The sequence below is a fragment of the Trichomycterus rosablanca genome, chromosome 15 (assembly GCF_030014385.1).
Source record: "Trichomycterus rosablanca isolate fTriRos1 chromosome 15, fTriRos1.hap1, whole genome shotgun sequence".
Taxonomy (NCBI): domain Eukaryota; kingdom Metazoa; phylum Chordata; class Actinopteri; order Siluriformes; family Trichomycteridae; genus Trichomycterus; species Trichomycterus rosablanca.
In genome coordinates, this window is record NC_086002.1 from 24,687,604 (window position 1) to 24,711,740 (window position 24,137).

Here is a 24,137-nt window from a genome sequence, read left to right on the forward strand (position 1 = left end):
TTTTTGTATGTACTGTTTAATTAATACTACTGCTTTCATTAACTGTTATGTATACATATACAACAGTAATAATCAAATTATATTGACATTTATGGCATTTGGCAGACGCTCTTATCCAGAGCGACTTACATTTATGCAATTTTTTTACATTTATGCAGGACTGGGTGTGGGGGAGGGGCAAGAACATAAGCTTTCCAAGTAAACTTCAGGATCAGGTTTTCTCTTTTCAAATTGAATGACAGAGCACAAATATTCAAATCACACTATAAAGATGTCCTACATGTTATATAAATACATAATACGCAGTGGTTTGGGCACAGCTAGCTGAATTCCATGTTTTGTTATTGGTTTAAACGTCTTAATGTCTCTTCTATGGGATAGAAATTTGAACAATATTTTTTCTGTATGTAACTAAAAGAAAAAAAAAGTTAGCTTTTTAATGCATTATTACTTTTATACCAGGCACATTGTGTTTTTTTCCCTAGTACTTACATTCAGCAAGTAAAAAGTAATCATGCATTAAAATGTGCAGCACTTTGTTTCCTGTAGAGAATGTGTAAACTTATTTTTCTTTTTGTATTGTACTTACTTTTACAAAATCAGTAAAACATGGAATTTGATCAGAAGTATCCATTTGTTCTATACATGTAGTTCATGCTAAATTATTTAGCACAATATGTTGTTATCTACTGTATCTGATGTAAAAGCATCAGTAAAAATAAATAGCATTAAATATAGTGTAGTGTTGTGGTAAGACATTTCATACTGCGTTCATGTCACACTGGTTTGTGCATCTTCAGATCCAGAGCATAACAGGTCCAGAGTCAGGGTGGGGGAGGGGATAGAGAGAGAGAGAGCAATTAAGCACCTGTGAACTACTAATGCTACATTCAAGACACACTGAAATTGTTTATTAACTTGATCTGTATGAATATACAGTATTTTATTTTGAAATGGAGAACTGCTAGGCCCTCTTTTGTTTTAGTAATTATTTTGAAGTCATACAACAATTTGAGCTCCTTCTGAGTTAATTAAGCCATCCCCTGACCTGATAATTGATATTATTAAAAAGAATGTTGTATTTTCTTTAATGTACAGATTTCTACAACACATTAAAGCGTTTAATAAAATGTCTCTGAAGCTGTGTTTGGGTAATGATTTTATGGGAGAGTGATTAACTTCATGAGAAGTAAATTGGCACTGAAACATTTGATAAAACACCCCGCCATCATAAACGCACGTGTGCAGTTCTGCACTTTCTCTGTGCACCTTGAACGCATCATTATAATCATGCTCGGTGCGCGCGAGACACGGAGGTTTCAGAGGCTGCGCGAGCATCATCAGCGCTGTGTGGAGCGGCACGAGCTGGAGTCCCGAGAGAGGAACAGACTGGAGCACGAGGAAAGTGTGAAGCTGCTGCAGGTAAGACCTGTTTTACTCTTCTATTCAACTGTAAACTCAGGCTGTACTCAGAGCTTTAATCCGTCCAACACACAACACATACTGATGCTTTCACCTCGTTTTTCACCTGCATGACTTGGTATTTAAACAAATGAGGGTTTAAATGTAGATAAAACACACACAGGTGTGAATGTAATCATGTGTTTTAGCAGTTTGAGTCTACAGTCAGTGATGGTTTTGTACTGGATACCTTTAAATTCAGGTGTTCCTAAAATGTAGATTCCCGCGTGTAACTAAGTGGTGGGGGAGGGTAAAGTGCACCATGAGCTCTGTGATAACATGCACTTACATTTAGGTTCATCTGGGTTTTTTTCTGTTTGATTGTTGACCTGAAGCAAAATAATTTTACTGATATTTCAAATGTGTACTAAACTTTACAGAGAATGGACAAACAAGAGGATAAACAAGAGGATAAACAACAGGGAGTTCTCCCACGCCATTGCTGTCTGTGTTTACATTCCTCCACGGGCAGACGCAGAGACGGCGTGTGACGTCATCCACACTACCATCGCGAGGCTTCAAACACAGCATCCGGACGCTTTCTTTTTCATATCTGGTGATTTTAATCACGTTAATCTGGACTCTACACTCACTGCTTTTCATCAATATGTAGACTGTCCGACCAGGAAAAACAGAACAATCGACCTCTTCTACAGTAATATTAAGGATGCATACACCACCACACCACTGCCCCCTCTGGGGAAATCAGATCACAACCTGGTCTATCTACAACCTCATTACAAGCCCCTCGTCCAAAGACAACCACCAACTTCACGAACCTTCAGGAAATGGACTGCAGAAGCAGAGGAGGCTCTCAGAGACTGTTTTGCATCCACTGAATGGAGTGTGCTGCAGGAACCACATGGTGAGGACATTGAGGGCATTACACACTGTGTTACAGATTACATGGACTTTTGCATGGACTTATATGTTCCCACGAAAACTGTGCGTTGTTTCGCCAACAACAAGCCCTGGATTACCAGCAATGTCAAGGACCTTCTAAATAAAAAAAAGAGGGCCTTCAAAGACAAGAACCAGGAGGAGCTGAGGAACGTACAGAGGGAACTAAAAGTCTGCTTACGAGAGGCGAAAGGAGCGTATGGGAGGAAGGTTGAACAAAAGTTGCAGGAGAATAACATTAGGGAGGTATGGGATGGAATGAGGACCATCACAGGCTGTAAGCAGAGGAAGAACAGCACAGTAGATGGAAACGGGGAGAGAGCGAACGAATTCAACATCTTCTTTAACCGTTTTGACTCTGCTGTTCCAGCACTAACTGTTCCTGACTGCCACGACATCACACCCATAACCTCCCCCCACCAGGATCCTGCTACTTCTACTGTTCACGCCTGTCCAGCTGTTAACTCCTCACCTTCTCATATGCAAACCCACACTCACCTCCACCAGGCTATCTGCACAGACACCACAGCCTCTTCAATACCCTCTTCACACATTCTATTCACCAGCGCTTCAGACCAAGTCGTCAGCACCCCTCCTCCGTCTCACCCTTACATCACTGCGGATCAGGTTAAGGGTCAGCTAAAAAGACTTCACACAAGGAAAGCTGCAGGCCCGGACAAAGTGTCTTCTAAAATGCTCAAGTCCTGTGCTGCTGAACTGGGTGAACCTTTACAGTACATCTTCAACCTGAGCCTGCGACTGGGGAGGGTCCCAACACTGTGGAAGACGTCATGCATCATTCCGGTGCCAAAATCAGGGTGTCCCAGTGAGCTAAATGACTTTAGGCCTGTTGCACTAACGTCACACATAATGAAGACTATGGAAAGACTGCTCCTACATCTCATCAGACCCCAGGTTAAGCATGCTGTGGACCCACTACAGTTTGCCTATCAGGAGAAGGTGGGTGTAGAAGATGCTGTCCTCTACTTTCTTCATCGGGCTTACTCTCACCTGGACAAGGGGAACTGCGCTGTGAGAATCATGTTTTTTTATTTCTCCAGTGCCTTCAACACCATCCAGCCCCTCCTACTAAGGGATAAACTGACCAGGATGCAAGTGGACCCATACCTGGTATCATGGATCACGGACTACCTAACTGGCCGACCACAGTATGTCAGACTGAGGGATTGTACTTCAGAGACTGTGGTTAGCAGCACTGGAGCACCACAGGGGACTGTGCTTTCCCCTTTCCTGTTTACACTATACACATCGGACTTTAATTACAACTCAGAGACTTGCCACATGCAAAAGTTCTCTGATGACACTGTGATTATTGGGTGTGTACGGGATGGACAGGAGGAGGAGTATAGGAACCTGGTGGATGACTTTGTTGCTTGGTGCCAGTTGAACCATCTACAGTTAAATTCATCGAAAACTAAAGAGATGGTGGTGGACTTTCGTAGATCTTGGCATCCCTTTCAGCCAGTCTCTATTAAGGAGTCTAATGTGGAGTTAGTAAGGACCTACAAGTACCTTGGACTGCAGCTGGATGATAAATTGGACTGGTCTGAAAGCACGGACATTATATACAAAAAGACACAAAGACAGCTTTATTTCCTGAGAAGGCTGGGGTCCTTCAGCATAGGTAGGACACTCCTACAGATGTTTTATCAATCTGTGGTTGCTAGCACTCTCTTTTATAGTGTGGTGTGCTGGGGAGGCAGCATTAAGAAGAGGGATGCAACACGGCTGGATAAACTGGTCAGGAAAGCTGGAAAAGTGGTCGGAATAGAGCTGGACTCACTTGTTACTGTAACAGAGAGACGGACTCTGAACAAAGTGCTTTCCATTATGGACAATCAAAACCATCCACTGTACACAACTTTTCTGCAACAGAGAAGTGTGTTTAGTGGCAGGCTACTGTCACAGAGCTGCTCTACAGACAGACTCAGGAAATCCTTTGTTCCCAGAGCCATTAGGCTCTTTAACTCTACGCAGAGGGGACGGGGAGGAACTGAGGACTGAATGTAACAGAATTGTGTCACTTGTACATGTACAATAATATGTGAATGTGGGTGAGCACGTAAGTGTTCACATTTGTGGGCACTAATGTGCACATGCACTGACAGCACATCCGCACCTTATGTACATAAATCTGCACATTTTCGTACTTTTTCTTACATTTCCTATATTGCACTGTGGTTTCACTTTATACTCTATACTTTATAATTCACTTTAAATTCTTTTTATTATTTATATCTTACAACTGTGACTAATAATCCATACTAGCCTTGCAGTGTTAACTGAAATAACACCTTCATATGTATCACATGTACCATATGTACCCTCAGGTCCTGTTTTTGTTGTGTGTTGTGGCTATACAGATACTTTTTTGTATATTGTAAATCTCTGTAGTGTGTACTATTACTTACTTTTTGACTTTGATTTATGTAACTTGCTACTGAGGCCTCAATTTCCTTCGGGATTAATAAAGTATCTATCTATCTATCTATCTATCTATCTATCTATCTATCTATCTATCTATCTATCTATCTATCTATCTATCTATCTATCTATCTAAACAAGAGGATAAACAAGAGGATAAACAAGAGGACAACATGGTATGTATTTATTTTGACATGTATTCTTTTCATGTGAACTATAAATAGAATTTGATTAAAAAAACTACTTAATCTGTTTATTGAACATTTTATTAAATGTAGGATTCACTTTCTAAAATTGAGTGAGTTGGTCTAGGGCAGGGGTCCCCATCATGACATTTCATATATATATATATATATATATATATATATATATATATATATATATATATATATATACAGGTGCTGGTCATAAAATTAGCATATCATGAAAAAGTTGATTAATGTCAGTAATTCCATTCAAAAAGTGAAACTTGTATATTATATTCATTCATTACACACAGACTGATATATTTCAAATGTTTATTTCTTTTAATGTTGATGATTATAACTGACAACTAATGAAAACCCCAAATTCAGTATCTCAGAAAATTAGAATATTGTGACAAGGTATAATATTGAAGACACCTGGTGCCACACTCTAATCAGCTAATTAACTCAAAACACCTGCAAAGGCCTTTACATGGTCTCTCAGTCTAGTTCTGTAGGCTACACAATCATGGGGAAGACTGCTGACTTGACAGTTGTCCAAAAGACGACCATTAACACTTTTTGTTACAAAGTATTGAGTTGAACTTTTGTTATTGACCAAATACTTATTTTCCACCATAATTTACAAAAAAATTCTTTAAAAATCCTACAATGTGATTTCATGGATTTTTTTTTCTCATTTTGTCTCTCATAGTTGAAGTGTACCTATGATGAAAATTACAGACCTCTCTCATCTTTCTAAGTAGGAGAACCTGCACAATCAGTGGCTGATTTTGACCGCACTGTAAATATATATATATATATATATATTAGGGCTGTCGAAGTTAACGCGATAATAACGCATTAACGCAATCTCAATTTAACGAGATTAAAAAAAATAGTGCCGTTAACGCACTAATTACATTACGAGATTTTTTCACTTCTAAAACTAAAGCAATTAATTTTTCACCCACGGGAGACAGATTGAATTATTCTCACTGACCACGCTCACACGCACGTTTAATGTTATTTAGTTCCGTTTGACAAAAAAAACCCTTTAAAATAGAGCTAACAGCGAAGATAAACCGGTTACAAAAGCAGCGACCGCTGTGTTTGTGTTCAATTCTCTGTTCACAGTGTCGATACAAGTGATTCAAGAATCGATTCATTGTAAGCGCAGCGTAAGTTTCTTTTCTCAGTCGTCTCTCCGTGTTTACTGTTATAATAAATGATGCGGTTGTAAATAAACACCAAATACTACAGAACATTTTGTGTGACTCGCTTACCTTATAAAGCTCAGGCTTAATTATACTGGTTATTACCACAGAGCGGGAGTCGACTCAGAGTCGTTTACGATTTACCGAGGTGAACCACGAACGTGCTGATAGAATCGGCTCAGATGGGATCGGACTGTATTATCTTTTTAAAGTAAATATTTAAATCAGCAGAATCGCATCGCATGTATGCACAACGTTAATTACGTGCGTTTATTAATGAACGTTTACGTTAGCTTGTCAGAAGCTTTCTCAATAATGTCTGTGCGGTGTTTTTTTTTTTACAATTAGTGATGGCAAGCAACTGTTCCACTGCACTATTTTACACTAAAAACTAAACTATTCCATAATGCTCCAGATTGCATCATTCTAAATAGGTATCGGCGAGTACAAAAATACATGTACTTGTACTCGTACTCGGTTGGGAAAAAATGGTATCGATGCATCCCTAGTGAAAACACACTCACTTTGTGTAGAAACGTCCATCAAACCATCGTCACGATACAACCACAGAAAAGTCTGTTACAATAACTACGCATCTGACATATATACGAAGTCAAGGTTCTCTGCTAGATAGTATTACTGCCTAATATGTGAGTGAATAAAACTCCCTTACAGTTTTCTCTTGTCCCAGCAGTTTTTAACATAAGTACATTTAGCATAAAATATGTTCACCATTTTAATTGTAACATTTCACTTAAAATCCTTGTTTTCTATAACATTTACACAGATTTTTTTTATGCGATTAATCGCGATTAACTATGTAAAATTCTGAGATTAATCGCGATTAAAAATTTTAATCGTTTGACAGCCCTAATATATATATATATATATATATACAGTGTATCACAAAAGTGAGTACACCCCTCACATTTCTGCAAATATTTCATTATATCTTTTCATGGGACAACACTATAGACATGAAACTTGGATATAACTTAGAGTAGTCAGTGTACATCTTGTATAGCAGTGTAGATTTACTGTCTTCTGAAAATAACTCAACACACAGCCATCAATGTCTAAATAGCTGGCAACATAAGTGAGTACACCCCACAGTGAACATGTCCAAATTGTGCCCAAATGTGTCGTTGTCCCTCCCTGGTGTCATGTGTCAAGGTCCCAGGTGTAAATGGGGAGCAGGGCTGTTAAATTTGGTGTTTTGGGTACAATTCTCTCATACTGGCCACTGGATATTCAACATGGCACCTCATGGCAAAGAACTCTCTGAGGATGTGAGAAATAGAATTGTTGCTCTCCACAAAGATGGCCTGGGCTATAAGAAGATTGCTAACACCCTGAAACTGAGCTACAGCACGGTGGCCAAGGTCATACAGCGGTTTTCCAGGACAGGTTCCACTTGGAACAGGCTTCGCCAGGGTCGACCAAAGAAGTTGAGTCCACGTGTTCGGCGTCATATCCAGAGGTTGGCTTTAAAAAATAGACACATGAGTGCTGCCAGCATTGCTGCAGAGGTTGAAGACGTGGGAGGTCAGCCTGTCAGTGCTCAGACCACACGCCGCACACTGCATCAACTCAGTCTGCATGGTCGTCATCCCAGAAGGAAGCTGACGCACAAGAAAGCCAGCAAACAGTTTGCTGAAAACAAGCAGTCCAAGAACATGGATTACTGGAATGCCCTGTGGTCTGACGAGACCAAGATAAACTTGTTTGGCTCAGATGGTGTCCAGCATGTGTGGCGGCGCCCTGGTGAGAAGTACCGAGACAACTGTATCTTGCCTACAGTCAAGCATGGTGGTGGTAGCATCATGGTCTTGGGCTGCATGAGTGTTGCTGGCACTGGGGAGCTGAAGTTCATTGAGGGAAACATGAATTCCAACATGTACTGTGACATTCCGAAACAGAGCATGATCCTCTCCCTTTGAAAACTGGGCCTCATGGCAGTTTTCCAACAGGATAACGACCCCAAACACAACCTCCAAGATGACAACTGCCTTGCTGAGGAAGCTGAAGGTAAAGGTGATGGACTAAACCCAATTGAGCACCTGTGGCACATCCTCAAGTGGAAGGTGGAAGAGTTCAAGGTGTCTAACATCCACCAGCTCCGTCATGGAGGAGTGGAAGAGGATTCCAGTAGCACCTGTGCAGCTCTGGTGAATTCCATGCCCAGGAGGGTTAAGGCAGTGCTGGATAATAATGGTGGTCACACAAAATATTGACACTTTGGGCACAATTTGGACATGTTTACTGTGGGGTGTACTCACTTATGTTGCCAGCTATTTAGACATTAATGGCTGTGTGTTGAGTTATTTTCAGAAGACAGTAAATCTACACTGCTATACAAGCTGTACACTGACTACTCTAACTTATATCCAAGTTTCATGTCTAGTGTTGTCCCATGAAAAGATATAATGAAATATTTGCAGAAATGTGAGGGGTGTACTCACTTTTGTGATACACTGTATATATATATATATATATATATATATATATATATATATATATAGAGAGAGAGAGAGAGAGAGAGAGAGATGATATATATAGATATATATATATATATATATATATATATATATATATATATATATATATATATATATATATATATATATATATATATACATATACGTAGCTTTAACACAGCTAACACCGACACATAAAATGTCTCATTTCACTTATTTGGCTTTTATTGATACACAGCTAAGATCACTTTCACTTTAATCAAGATGAGTCTGGCTTTGAAATATGTTTATGAAACGTTATGCTTTAGCAGAATATGACTTATAACGTCCCATTTCTCACAATACAGTGAAATATACAAACACATTTTTAACACAGATGTCACTTATAAAGACTTTATAAGTCAGTATTGTTCAGCACAGAAGAATCTGAAAACTTATTTACTCAATTTTTATTTATTTACTTAATGTATTCATTGTTTATTTAGTTAATCACTCATTCATGACTTTAACACCCACTTTAACAAAACATTAATGGCTCTAGCAGTCCAGGTGACACACATCCACCTATTTTACTTACATTTTTTACTCTCTCTCTCACACACATACCTGCAAAAGCTACCAACAAACACAAGCGTTGTCCATTTATATATTACACATTCCTAAACACAATTTTACCTTCATGTTTTATTCACACTACACCTCGTCCTACACCGCTGCAGGTGTTTTAGATGTATTTTTTTATCCTAACGTGTCTCTAATGCTACTTTCACAAGCACTGAAAGGTTTTTAAAGCTATTTGTTTGTTTTATTTCAATCTTATTACAAATTTACTGATTTGACTTAATATGAATTTTTTATCATTCACTGCTCTGTTCTCCCACTTTGTCTTATATCCTAGTATGGTTTTTTTTTTGGGCTACATTGTCATGTCTCTAATGGCTATTTGTCACACCTAATTGTACAATATAAAAAAATGTGACAAAAATGGCGATTATAGTACATTGTAATAGGGTTTAGGGTTGCATAGAAGCCCTGTTGAATTTCTTTTTTTAACATGTTTATAACGGCAAAATTATTAAAATTAACTTTAGTTACAGAAAAAAAAAAAACATCAAATCGATTGTGGACCAATTTACTGAGGAAAAACTACAGTGGCCAAGAAGTGCAAAACAAATTAACATTTTAGAAAACAAATTTACAACAAAAACAAATTTACTAGAGCTGAAACACTTTTACAATGCCGAAACAAATTTACAAACGGCCGGTCTGAAGGAAAGGCTAGGTATATATAAATCCATATATATATATATATATATATATATATATATATATATATATATATATATATATATATATATATATATATATATATATATATGTATATACTGTATATACTGTGTATATATATATATATATATATATATATATACTGTATATATATATATATATATATATACGTATATATATATATATACTGTATATATACAGTGTATCACAAAAGTGAGTACACCCCTCACATTTCTGCAGATATTTAAGTATATCTTTTCATGGGACAACACTGACAAAATGACACTTTGACACAATGAAAAGTAGTCTGTGTGCAGCTTATATAACAGTGTAAATTTATTCTTCCCTCAAAATAACTCAATATACAGCCATTAATGTCTAAACCACCGGCAACAAAAGTGAGTACACCCCTAAGAGACTACACCCCTAAATGTCCAAATTGAGCACTGCTTGTCATTTTCCCTCCAAAATGTCATGTGATTTGTTAGTGTTACTAGGTCTCAGGTGTGCATAGGGAGCAGGTGTGTTCAATTTAGTAGTACAGCTCTCACACTCTCTCATACTGGTCACTGAAAGTTCCAACATGGCACCTCATGGCAAAGAACTCTCTGAGGATCTTAAAAGACGAATTGTTGCGCTACATGAAGATGGCCAAGGCTACAAGAAGATTGCCAACACCCTGAAACTGAGCTGCAGCACAGTGGCCAAGATCATCCAGCGTTTTAAAAGAGCAGGGTCCACTCAGAACAGACCTCGCGTTGGTCGTCCAAAGAAGCTGAGTGCACGTGCTCAGCGTCACATCCAACTGCTGTCTTTGAAAGATAGGCGCAGGAGTGCTGTCAGCATTGCTGCAGAGATTGAAAAGGTGGTCTGTCAGCCTGTCAGTGCTCAGACCATACGCCGCACACTACATAAAATTGGTCTGCATGGCTGTCACCCCAGAAGGAAGCCTCTTCTGAAGTCTCTACACAAGAAAGCCCGCAAACAGTTTGCTGAAGACATGTCAACAAAGGACATGGATTACTGGAACCATGTCCTATGGTCTGATGAGACCAAGATTAATTTGTTTGGTTCAGATGGTCTCAAGCATGTGTGGCGGCAATCAGGTGAGGAGTACAAAGATAAGTGTGTCATGCCTACAGTCAAGCATGGTGGTGGGAATGCCATGGTCTGGGGCTGCATGAGTGCAGCAGGTGTTGGGGAGTTACATTTCATTGAGGGACACATGAACTCCAATATGTACTGTGAAATACTGAGCAGAGCATGATCCCCTCCCTCCGGAAACTGGGTCGCAGGGCAGTGTTCCAGCATGATAATGACCCCAAACACACCTCTAAGACGACCACTGCTTTATTGAAGAGGCTGAGGGTAAAGGTGATGGACTGGCCAAGCATGTCTCCAGACCTAAACCCAATAGAACATCTTTGGGGCATCCTCAAGCGGAAGGTGGAGGAGTGCAAAGTCTCGAATATCCGCCAGCTCCGTGATGTCGTCATGGAGGAGTGGAAAAGCATTCCAGTGGCAACCTGTGAAGCTCTGGTAAACTCCATGCCCAGGAGAGTTAAGGCAGTTCTGGGAAATAATGGTGGCCACACAAAATATTGACACTTCAGGAACTTTCATTAAGGGGTGTACTCACTTTTGTTGCCGGTGGTTTAGACATTAATGGCTGTATATTGAGTTATTTTGAGGGAAGAATAAATTTACACTGTTATATAAGCTGCACACAGACTACTTTTCATTGTGTCAAAGTGTCATTTTGTCAGTGTTGTCCCATGAAAAGATATACTTAAATATCTGCAGAAATGTGAGGGGTGTACTCACTTTTGTGATACACTGTATATATATATAATGTCAGAATGCATATAAATGGAGCCACTTAATGCTGTTTAATGATAATAGTTGACCATTACACTCTCAGCTTAAACAAAACTTCAATCCTAACAATAATAACGGGACGATATTTTAAGTGTATCCAGAGCGGTAGAGAGAACAGAGTGGTAACACTCCCGTAGAGAACCGTTGTAATGTTTTTTTTTGTTTTTTTTACTGGAGTAATATTTTACCTTGGATATCTTTACTTTAACTCAACTACATGGACTTTAACTCGACTACATTCTGTACCTTCTCCAGCACTTACATTAGACAAAATGAACTTGTGCATATTCACAATTAATTCATTAATGTATTACATGTAGGAATCAAGGTTGTAATAGTTTTGGATTTTTCATTATAGTTTAGTTTTATTTCGTTGTGACTTTTTTCTCTCTAATTTAGTTAGTTTTAATAAGTTTTTATAGTGGGTTTGCTAGTTCTTTTTAATTTTTTTTTTTTTTTTTTAATGCTTAGTTTTAGTTTAGTTTTTATTAGGCCTAGTATTAGTTTTAGTTTTTTTTTATACTTTGGGTCATTTTTCAGGTGCAGGATTCAAAAAGGTCAGAGTAAGTATTGTGTAATAAAAACTCAACAAAAGATACCATTTAAATGTTTTTTTTTTCAAATACTGTTGAACAACCAACTGTCCACAAAAACTGTAACAGTCCACAAGATATCAGCCGTAAGTGCAAAATGTGTGTAATACTGCTGCTGAAATGTAGTTGTTGACAGTTACCATCTTTCAGCCAGTTATTTAAAATGAGCTGGTAAAACATGAACTGGTAAAAGTGAGGATCTTTACCTGTTCATAACCCTGCCACTGAAAACAGGCGCTCATAATATGAACCATTTCTAGATGCAAAACCAGTGGTGTAACTGGGAGCTCAAGGGCCCCAGTGCAAAAAAAAAATGTTGGGCCCCCTCAACAAATTGCATCTGCTGATAGCTGATCAGAATGAATTAAAAGTCACTCAGAAGTTACACTTCAAGTCCAAATTTCTGCCTCTGGTATTTTTAATGCACAGTTTCAGTTATTTTAATTTTACTTAACAAAAATATTGTAATATAATAATAAGGACCTGGCGAGTGCAGCCAATGGTAGTGAGATGAGATGTTAATGTTGTGGAGGCCCCCCTGCCATGGGCCCCGGTGCACCTTCTGTATCTGCCGTAGTTTTTCCTGCTCTTGTAATTCACACAAGAACTATTTTTCCTTAAAAATGTTTCCTCTCACCTGTCATGTAATGTGAATTACACATCTAGTGTCTGGCCCTTTAAGAATGTTAAGTGTACTATAGTGCGCAGGGAGCGAGTGTGTAGGGAAGCTATCAGAAGTTCTGTTCATCAGAGTTCTGCTTCATGCACTTTTAAGGAACGCAAATTACCACAGAGACGCAAATTTACGTGACACCAACAGCTCAATAAAAATAGTTTGATTTTTTTTTACGACAGCCCTAATAATAATATAAACTAATTCATGAGACACACATCAGGGAGCTCAATCTGAGAACATCAACTTAACTTTTGCTGTGGTCATTTTGCAGGCTAGCGTGGTGAGCAGAAACGGAATGTAAACATGAAGTGCCGTCCGGGAGCCCAATCCCCCCAATCTCAATCCGCTCCCTACTCACTCCCCCTCTTCACTCCGCCTCTGTTTGCGCGTTCACGTGGAGGGTCCCTCTGTAGTGGAGTGTTAGTGAGGAGGGAGCGGATTGGGAAAGACCGCATGAGGTACCGTACGGTGCCGGCAGCTCACCTAAAACTGCTCGAGTGGAAAACATCGATTTCATATCAGTTCACAATGTTCATAAATAAAATGATGAACACGAAAACGAAGGCTATTCTATCTATAATATTAGTACGTTCTCGTTAGTTTTGTAAACGCCTAATACAGTTACAGTTAGTTATCGTTTTTTTTATTTTAACAGCACCGGGTTTGTTTGGCGAGATCAAGGAGTGTAGCATCTCTCTCTCTACGGCTCTGAGTGTATTATAATAACTTTTTTAAGAGTACAGTGATTTTTTATTGTGTGTAATCTCCTAAACTCACCACATAGTGACAGTCGTGGACAACCCGTGAAAAACCGCAGGGCCCAAAAATAGTAATATATTAATTAAAAAAAATCTTTTTATTTAGTATTATAAACATGTGAGGCTACCTAGATAAAGTGGGTATAACATATTCAGATCTAATATTTAAAAAGAAGAAAATTCTCTTATCTTGATAAGATGGGTGGCTCTTAAAAGAACCGTTGGTTTGCCAGAGCGACTAAGGCGCTTTACTTGGAGCTGGTGTACTTGGTGACGGCCTTGGTACCCTCGGACACGGCGTGCTTGGCCAGCTCACCGGGAAGCAGCAGGCGCACGGCGGTCTGGATCTCCCTGGAGGTAATGGTGGAGCGCTTGTTGTAGTGAGCCAGACGAGAGGACTCACCAGCGATACGCTCGAAAATGTCGTTGACGAAGGAGTTCATGATGCCCATAGCCTTGGAAGAGATCCCGGTATCAGGGTGGACCTGTTTCAGGACCTTGTACACGTAGATAGCGTAGCTCTCCTTCCTGGACTTTCTGCGCTTCTTGCCTCCTTTGCCGGCGGGCTTGGGGACGGTTTTCTTGGAGCCCTTCTTGGCCGCGGCCTTCGCTGGTTCAGGCATGATGCTGCTGTTTCCTCTAGAACAAACTGTAAGTGACTGTAGACGCTCTACACGCCCGCTTTATTAACCCTGCATGCTGAGTAAGCCAAGATGAAACACGTAACTCTGATTGGTTCAAAGTCCTGGGTTTCTATTGGACAGACAACATACCGTTCCACGCCCCCTTCTGCCCCGTTCACTAGAATCTGTTATTTGTTGTCTGTTCCCGCTTAATCTGAGGTCGACACGTTTTAAAACCGAATATAAAAGATTCAATAGCAATATTTTATTAAATGTTATATATATAGATAGATAAAGATCGTGTTAATGATTGTAGTGTAATCTACAGTAGGCTGTACATTGGTAGTATGCAAACACGCCGTATGACGGCTAAACGAGAGATCTGATAGTAAACGTAAAATTACTAATGATAATTCAAAGCTTTTAGGGCTACACAAGTGAACTGAAAAAAAAAAAATGCATCAGCGAATGTGTTATTTTTACTTATAATGATGCTTTCAAGCTTTTGGGGCTAAACGAGGGATTTGTAAATATACGCATCAGTGAACGTATTACTACTAATAATAACAATATTAATAATAAACCAGAAAGAATTTTCTCTTTTGTAGAAAATATGGGTGGCTCTTAAAAGAGCCGTTGTGTTAGCGTGGAGGTCTGAACGTTTAACCCCCGAATCCGTACAGGGTGCGTCCCTGGCGTTTCAGAGCGTACACCACGTCCATTGCGGTGACGGTCTTTCTCTTGGCGTGCTCGGTGTAGGTGACGGCATCACGGATGACGTTCTCCAGGAAAACCTTGAGCACACCGCGAGTCTCCTCGTAGATCAAGCCGGAAATACGCTTCACACCGCCACGGCGAGCCAAACGGCGGATGGCGGGTTTAGTAATACCCTGGATGTTATCACGGAGAACTTTGCGGTGACGCTTAGCGCCTCCTTTTCCAAGACCTTTGCCGCCTTTTCCTCTTCCGGACATCGTTACTGCTCTCGTCGAGATGAAGCGAGTCAATGCAGGACGAGCGTTCACAGCGAGCCTGTTATTTCCCTCTACCGGACCTAGTTGAAGACAACAGGGCGGAGTTAAGCAGCGACCGCCCACTGTGACCGCAGCTGCTCAGAGTAGGCCTTGTGGAACGCGCTTTTAATATTGTACAATTAGGTGGGACAAATAGCCATTAGAGACATGACAATGTAGCCAATAAAATCTATACCAGGGGATGAGGCAGCGTGGGAGAATATTTCAGTTTATGATCAAAATGGTAGTTCAAATAAGAAAATTTAGAGTAAAATTGGAGTAAATTAAACAAAATGTTTTAAAACCTTTCAGGGTTTGTGGAAGTAGCATTAGAAACATGTTAGGGTAAATAAATGTACATGTAAAGCACCTGCATCGGTGTAAGAGTCTTTATGAAAGTAAATAAAATGTCAGGGTAAATACATAATACGTAAATAGACAATGCTTGTGCTTGTTGATTCGTGTGTGTGTGAGCACTCAGCCACGCCCGGTCTCACTCTACACGACTCAGAGATTAAACTCCTGCTGTATGCAGATGATCTGGTCCTTCTGTCCCCCAGCGCTCAGAATCTCCAGCACAAACTGGACCTGCTGCAGCAGTACTGTCAGACCTGGGCCCTGACAGTCAACCTCAAAAAGACCAAAATTATGACCTTCCAGAAAAGAGCCAGATCTCAGGGAACCAAACACACATATAAATTAGGACATCATGACATTGAGCACACTAAAGATTATACTTACCTCGGACTGAACATCAGTTCCACAGGAAACTTTAACCCGGCAGTAAATTAACTGAGAGAAAAAGCTCGCAGGGCGTCTACGCCATAAAACGTCAAACATTTGTGGAAATTCCGATTTGAATCTGGCTTAAAATTTTTGAATCAATAATTGAACCGATTGCTCTATATGGCAGTGAAGTTTGGGGTTCGCTTACACACCATCAATTCCATAATTGGGACAAACATCCATTAGAGACCCTGCACACAGAGTTCTGTAAAAGCATCCTAAAAGTGCACAGACACACCACGAACAATGCGTGCAGGGCAGAATTAGGCCGATTTCCACTAATTATTAACATACAGAGAAGAGCAATCAACTTCTGGAACCATCTAAATGAGAGCGACCCCCAAACTTATCATTATAAAGCCCTGAAACACCAAGAGCTGAGCAAACATACCAGTCCCCTCATCCAACTGGTCCTGAGTCACTACACCCACACACCAGTAACACACACAGATACACCAGTAACACACACAGATACACCAGTAACACACACAGATACACCAGTAACACACACCGACACACTACTAACACACACAGATACACCACTAACACACACAGATACACCAGTAACACACACCGATACACCACTAACACACACCGACACACTAATAACACACACTGATACACCACTAACACACACCGACACACTAATAACACACACTGATACACCACTAACACACACCGACACACTAATAACACACACTGATACACCACTAACACACACCGACACACTAATAACACACACTGATACACCACTAACACACACCGACACACTAATAACACACACTGATACACCACTAACACACACTGATACACCACTAACACACACCGACACTCTAATAACACACACAGGTACACTACTAACACACACAGAAACTGTAATAACACACACAGATACACCACTAACACACACAGACACTCTAATAACACACACAGATACACCACTAACACACACAGACACACTACTAACACACACTGATACACCACTAACACACACAGATACACTACTAACACACACAGACACTCTAATAACACACACAGATACACCACTAACACACACAGACACACTACTAACACACACTGATACACCACTAACACACACAGACACACTACTAACACACACAGATACACCACTAACACACACAGATACACCACTAACACACACAGACACTCTAATAACACACACACAGATACACCACTAACACACACAGACACACCACTTACACACACAGATAAACCACTAACACACACAGACACTCTAATAACACACACCGATACACTACTAACACACACAGACACTCTAATAACACACACTGATACACCAGTAACACACACAGACACACCACTAACACACACAGATACACCACTAACACACACAGACACTCTAATAACACACACTGATACACCACTAACACACACAGATACACCACTAACACACACAGATACACCACTAACACACAGACACTCTAATAACACACACCGATACACTACTAACACACACAGACACTCTAATAACACACACTGATACACCAGTAACACACACAGACACACCACTAACACACACAGATACACCACTAACACACACAGACACTCTAATAACACACACTGATACACCACTAACACACACAGACACTCTAATAACACACACTGATACACCACTAACACAAACTGATACACCACTAACACACACAGACACACTACTAACACACACAGATACACCACTAACACACACTGATACACCACTAACACACACAGACACTCTAATAACATACACAGATACACCACTAACACACACAGACACTCTAATAACACACACTGATACACCACTAACACACACAGACACACCACTAACACACACTGATACACCACTAACACACACTGATACACCACTAACACACACAGACACTCTAATAACACACACTGATACACCACTAACACACACAGACACTCTAATAACACACACTGATACACCACTAACACAAACTGATACACCACTAACACACACAGACACACTACTAACACACACAGATACACCACTAACACACACTGATACACCACTAACACACACAGACACTCTAATAACACACACTGATACACCACTAACACAAACTGATACACCACTAACACACACAGACACACTACTAACACACACAGATACACCACTAACACACACTGATACACCACTAACACACACAGACACTCTAATAACACACACTGATACACCACTAACACACACAGACACTCTAATAACACACACTGATACACTACTAACACACACAGACACACCACTAACACACACTGATACACCACTAACACACACAGACACTCTAATAACACACACTGATACACCACTAACACACACAGACACTCTAATAACACACACAGACACTCTAATAACACACACAGACACTCTAATAACACACACAGATACACCACTAACACACATAGATACACCACTAACACACACATACACACTAATAACACACACAGATACACCACTAACACACACAGACACACTAATAACACACACAGATACACCACTAACACACACAGACACACTAATAACACACACAGATACACCACTAACACACACAGACACACTAATAACACACACAAACACGTTACTAACACACACCAACACACCACTAACACAATAAAGACTCAGGAGCAGGAGAAATCTGCTTACAAAATTAGAATAAACCAAATTACACAAACACCCAACAAAAATATCTGAATTATTGGGAAACTAAACTCAAAGTAAAATGCAGTGTTATTTGGCCCTAAACAGACACTACAGTGCAGCAGATTATCTGAGCACAGTAGCCGACCCTAAATTAAGAAACACCCTGACGAGGTACAGACTGAGCGCACACGACCTGGCTTTAGAGACGGGGCGACACACCCGGTCCTGGCTGCCCCGGGAGGAGAGGTTGTGCCAGCACTGCACTCTCAGTACAGTAGAGACGGAGCTGCACTTCCTCACCCAGTGTACCAAGTACCACCACATCCACGCCCAATCTTCCCTAAATTTAATACCGTCATCCCCAACTTTACCTCCCTCCCAGACCCCGACAAACTGCCCCAAATATTGGGGGAGCACAGAGAGAGCTGCACACTAGCAGCACTCTATACACACACCTGCCACCAGGTGAGGGACAGTGGGTGACCATATCCCATACACACACACACAAACTGATTGTTATTACTACCTCTTTACTGTAAATATTATAATTTTTATTGTTATTGTTTTGCACTGTTTTTATTAATATTTTATTCTATTTAAAATAATATTTTATTCTATTTTATTCTATTTTGCACATGTAACTGTTTTGTATATATTTGTTCTTATAGGGCAGTTGTAGCCTAGGGGTTAAGGTACTGGACCAGTAATCAGAAGGTTGCTGGTTCAAACTCCACCATTGCCAGGTTGCCACTGTTGGGCCCTTGAGCAAGGCCCTTAACCCTCAATTGCTTAGATTGTATACTGTCACAACTGTAAGTCGCTTTGGATAAAAGCCTCTGCTAAATGCCATAAATGTAAATGTTTTTATTATTTCTCTGTAACTTGCTTTGGCAATACGAATGTCCTTATTTGTCATGCCAATAAAGCTTCTTTTGAGTTTGTGTGTGTGTGTGTGTGTGTGTGTGTGTGTGTGTGTGTGTGTGTGTGTGTGTGTGTGTGTGTGTGTCTGAGTGACTGAGTGACTGAGTGACTGAGGGAGAGAGAGAGAGAGAGAGAGAGAGAGAGAGAGAGAGAGTGAGAGAGTGAGAGAGCGAGAGAGAGTAAAATAGTAAGTGTAAAATAATAATAATAATAATAATAATAATAATATGACTAATGGATATTGCCTAACCTATAGGCAATCACACTAATAAGTAAAATATGAGTAAAATACTGTGCCACCTGTACTGCTAGAGTCATCTATGTTTTGTTAAATTGAGTGTAAGGGCCATGAATGAGTAAATAACTAAATAAATACATTAAAAAATTAATACCTTAAACAAAACAAAAAAATGTGTAAAACAGTGTTCAGATTATTCTGGAATAAATAATAGTGATGCAAGTCTGTATAAGTTACATCTGTGTTAAAAATGTGTCTGTATATTTCACTTAAAATAGAGGGGGGAACAGTGTCTGTCAGAATTTGGACCCATTCTGTCAAAAGAGCATTTGTATGGCTTCAAATTGATGTTGGTCAGGAGAGCCTCAATCCATATTACCAAAAACTTTAATTCCTCAGCTGTGCAGTGCGATTTCGGTCAGGTCTCTGTGCAGGACACTGGAGTTTTTTGAAGCCGAGCTTCTCTTTATGTGTTTGTGGACTTTGTGCACAGAGGTTTAGTCCTGCTGGAACAGGACAGGGTCTTCCCCTTTAATCTAATTCAGTCATGGTTTTAATCTAACTCGCTTATGACACTTGTTAACACTTGTTAGCTATGGTGGCGGCTGAAACACATGAATTTCCAAATTACAGCAGGCATCATTGTGAATATGGTTGTTTTATCACCATTATTACTATTACCGCTATTATGGTTAACATTAAATATTCTGCTTATTCCTTATGCCTTCATACAACGTGTTTGCATACTACCAATGTACAGCCATACTGTAGATTACACTACAAGCAGTTAATACGATATCTGTGTAAAATACATTAAAACATTGTCCCTGAAGGCTTCAGTGTCTATCTAACTATCCATCAACCAATCAATCAAAGAGTTATGAGGATTTTATCAAGTAAATCTTACTAGTTTGTTTTTTCAGTGTCACATGATGAACAGTTTCTGGGTGTTGGTAAGAGAGAAGAATTCAGGGTGAAGTTTTTGAAATTGGTTTGTAGTAGACCTTTTGTATGTTGAGTGTATTTTGGACAATCTGTTAAGAAGTGCAGCTCAGTCTCTGTGGTGTTGGTGTTGCACTGTGTACACACTCCTGGTTCTGTGGGGTCCAGAATTTCTTGTAGTGTCCGGTCTCGATGGCCAGCTTGTGTGCGCTGAGTCTGTATTTTGTCAGTGTGGTTCTGTGTTTGATGTCAGTCACTGTACTCAGGTAATCTGCTACAGTGTGCTGTCAATTTAGGGCCGAATAACACCGCATTTTACTCTGTGCTTGTATTTGGCTTCTCCAATAGCTGATGCAGTGTGGTTTTGTGTTTGTGCAGTGGCTGTTGTTGTTTAAATACACATACATACACATACACACAAACACACAAATAGATTTAGTTTGTGTGTTGTCACAGTGTAACCACGAGATGGAAGCCACGCTTCACTAATTGTGTATTGGTTCTCCAAAACATTATAATTACAGTTACTAGTACTACTACTACTATCACCAATAATACTATTATTACAACAACTATAATAGGAAAAAAAAAATCATAATGAGTAATTATGATTATTTACAGTTAATATTTTTCAGTATGTCTTCTAAAATGCCTGTAATTACCCAGTGTTAATTATCTATAATATTTTTTTTTATTATTGATAATGATACATTATTCTGAATAATTATTATTGATTATTAATCGTTTATTCTTTCATTTTTTTGGCATTAGTAGCCTACTCATAACGACTATATTACTCTTACTAACTTAATGCTTTATGGAACCCCATAAACATACACCACTATAAACATTATTAATCATGCTATAAGACACCACCTGCCAATCTTTAATCAGCTGTACTTATGTAACCTTGCTTATAATTGTTGTAAGAACATGTAAGGTACATCTCTACACACACACACACCTAATTCTTCTAATATTCATAACTCTGATAAATTTAACTTTGGAACCGACACACATAAATAAATGAAAAAGTTATGAAAAGTGCCCATTTCAGTGGAAGCATGTAAGTGGCTCTTAAAAGAGCCTTTGGGGATAACTGGATGGAGTGGGTTTGTTTAAGCTCGCTCTCCGCGAATACGGCGGGCCAGCTGGATGTCCTTAGGCATGATGGTCACCCTCTTGGCATGGATGGCGCACAGGTTGGTGTCCTCGAACAGGCCGACCAGGTAAGCCTCACTGGCCTCCTGCAGAGCCATGACGGCAGAACTCTGGAAGCGCAGATCGGTCTTAAAGTCCTGAGCGATCTCTCTAACCAGGCGCTGGAAGGGCAGCTTGCGGATGAGCAGCTCAGTGGACTTCTGATAACGGCGGATTTCACGCAGAGCCACGGTACCTGGCCTGTAACGGTGAGGTTTCTTCACACCGCCAGTAGCCGGGGCGCTCTTGCGGGCAGCCTTAGTGGCGAGCTGCTTCCTCGGCGCTTTACCACCGGTGGATTTACGAGCGGTCTGCTTGGTTCTTGCCATCGCGTCTGGAACTCCGTACTTCACGAACTGTAGGACAGAATATGTTAGCCCGCCCAACACGCTCTTTTTAAGTACAAGAGCCGCTCCGCGCTCATTGGGCGTCTTGATGATGCACTTTTCTCATTGGACGAACGTTCTAACGTCAAATGTCGCTGACTGGTCGGCGTTCTGCCGCTGCCTCGTTTCAGAAAACAAAGTATTTTCTCTATGCTGTTGGCGGTATTTATAATACTTTCCATTGTTTCTTTGTGCTTTTAAAACACAGCTTACAATCGCATTTAAAGTATATACCTTTTTAAAAATATATTATTGATTATTTCGTTCATTTTGCTTATTATTTTTGTTATTATTAGCATTATTATTATTATTGTTCCATGCGTATTACACAAACGCGTTTGTTGCACCACTTTTAATCGTCTATATTGTTGGTTTTGCTACTGCAAGAGATCTGTAACTTCTCTAATGTTTACATACATAGGGACATATGTAAAGATAAATGGGGAAAAAATAAATCACATATTGATTTGGTAATTTTACCATGTCATAGATCATGTTTTATGCCGTGTGATTCTATGAAACGATATTGCATTTAATTTGTTTACACACTATTTGGGGAAATTGCACTTTTTCTGTGGAACTGGGTGGCTCTTAAAAGAGCCTTTTGGTTAGAACACGAGAGCGACTTTACTTGGCCTTGGCTGCTTTCTCGGTCTTCTTGGGCAACAGAACAGCCTGGATGTTAGGCAGCACACCGCCCTGAGCGATGGTTACACCTCCAAGCAGTCTGTTCAACTCCTCGTCGTTACGCACGGCCAACTGCAGATGACGAGGAATGATACGAGACTTCTTGTTATCTCTGGCGGCGTTACCAGCCAACTCGAGGATCTCAGCGGTCAGATACTCCAGCACGGCAGCCAAGTAGACAGGAGCACCAGCTCCCACACGCTCGGCGTAATTACCCTTACGTAGCAGTCTGTGAACACGGCCCACGGGGAACTGAAGGCCGGCACGGGATGAGCGAGTCTTGGCCTTAGCCCGAGTCTTACCACCGGTCTTTCCGCGTCCACTCATTTTGATGATCAGATGCGGTCGTCGAACAAAACTGGAATAAACTCAGAGAGAGCTCGAAACGGTATGATATAGGCAAACTGGCCTCTCTCCTATTGGCTAAGAGCGAAGGTACAGCTGAGCCAATCCTAAAAGCGCCGTCATGTCCCAGGGAAACACATACTGCCCCCCCCCCCCCCCCCCCCACTCTCTTCTCCTCCGTGAATGTATGATACAGAAAAGCTTCTCTTAAGCAACAATTACATTATATTATGTCACAATAACATTTACACTAATAATTACATTTTGTAAGGTGCTCATATACGTGAGTGCACATACATATAAACATTTATACGGACAGTTTTATGGGGATGTGTGACAAAAGCATTATTACACATAAAACAGGACCAGTCATACTTAGTGTTTTTAACTCCTTGCTTATTACACTCTCCATAAAATATGTATGAATGGATGTATGAAC

The 24,137-nt window shown here is 40.1% G+C and overlaps 4 protein-coding genes across 4 annotated transcripts; all 4 read right to left on the reverse strand.

Moving 5' to 3' along the window:
- Positions 1 to 14,005: 14,005 nt before the first annotated feature.
- LOC134329032 (histone H2B-like) lies at positions 14,006 to 14,503 on the reverse strand. The gene has a single exon (XM_063010275.1). The coding sequence runs from the start codon at positions 14,498 to 14,500 to the stop codon at positions 14,126 to 14,128; it is 375 nt and encodes a 124-aa protein (XP_062866345.1). The 5' UTR covers positions 14,501 to 14,503; the 3' UTR covers positions 14,006 to 14,125.
- A 659-nt stretch (positions 14,504 to 15,162) lies between these two features.
- On the reverse strand, positions 15,163 to 15,490 carry LOC134329058 (histone H4). Its single transcript, XM_063010306.1, has one exon. The coding sequence runs from the start codon at positions 15,472 to 15,474 to the stop codon at positions 15,163 to 15,165; it is 312 nt and encodes a 103-aa protein (XP_062866376.1). The 5' UTR covers positions 15,475 to 15,490.
- A 6,708-nt stretch (positions 15,491 to 22,198) lies between these two features.
- On the reverse strand, positions 22,199 to 22,615 carry LOC134328401 (histone H3). Its single transcript, XM_063009501.1, has one exon. The coding sequence runs from the start codon at positions 22,607 to 22,609 to the stop codon at positions 22,199 to 22,201; it is 411 nt and encodes a 136-aa protein (XP_062865571.1). The 5' UTR covers positions 22,610 to 22,615.
- A 678-nt stretch (positions 22,616 to 23,293) lies between these two features.
- LOC134328980 (histone H2A-like) lies at positions 23,294 to 23,680 on the reverse strand. Its single transcript, XM_063010218.1, has one exon. It carries the CDS (start codon positions 23,678 to 23,680, stop codon positions 23,294 to 23,296), a length of 387 nt encoding a protein of 128 aa, XP_062866288.1.
- Positions 23,681 to 24,137: the final 457 nt, after the last annotated feature.

Excerpts from the sequence above, each read along its gene's own strand:
- LOC134329032 (XM_063010275.1), bottom strand. The coding sequence starts at position 14,500 with ATGCCTGAACCAGCGAAGGCCGCGGCCAAGAAGGGCTCCAAGAAAACC.
- LOC134329058 (XM_063010306.1), bottom strand. The coding sequence starts at position 15,474 with ATGTCCGGAAGAGGAAAAGGCGGCAAAGGTCTTGGAAAAGGAGGCGCT.
- LOC134328401 (XM_063009501.1), bottom strand. The coding sequence starts at position 22,609 with ATGGCAAGAACCAAGCAGACCGCTCGTAAATCCACCGGTGGTAAAGCG.
- LOC134328980 (XM_063010218.1), bottom strand. The coding sequence starts at position 23,680 with ATGAGTGGACGCGGAAAGACCGGTGGTAAGACTCGGGCTAAGGCCAAG.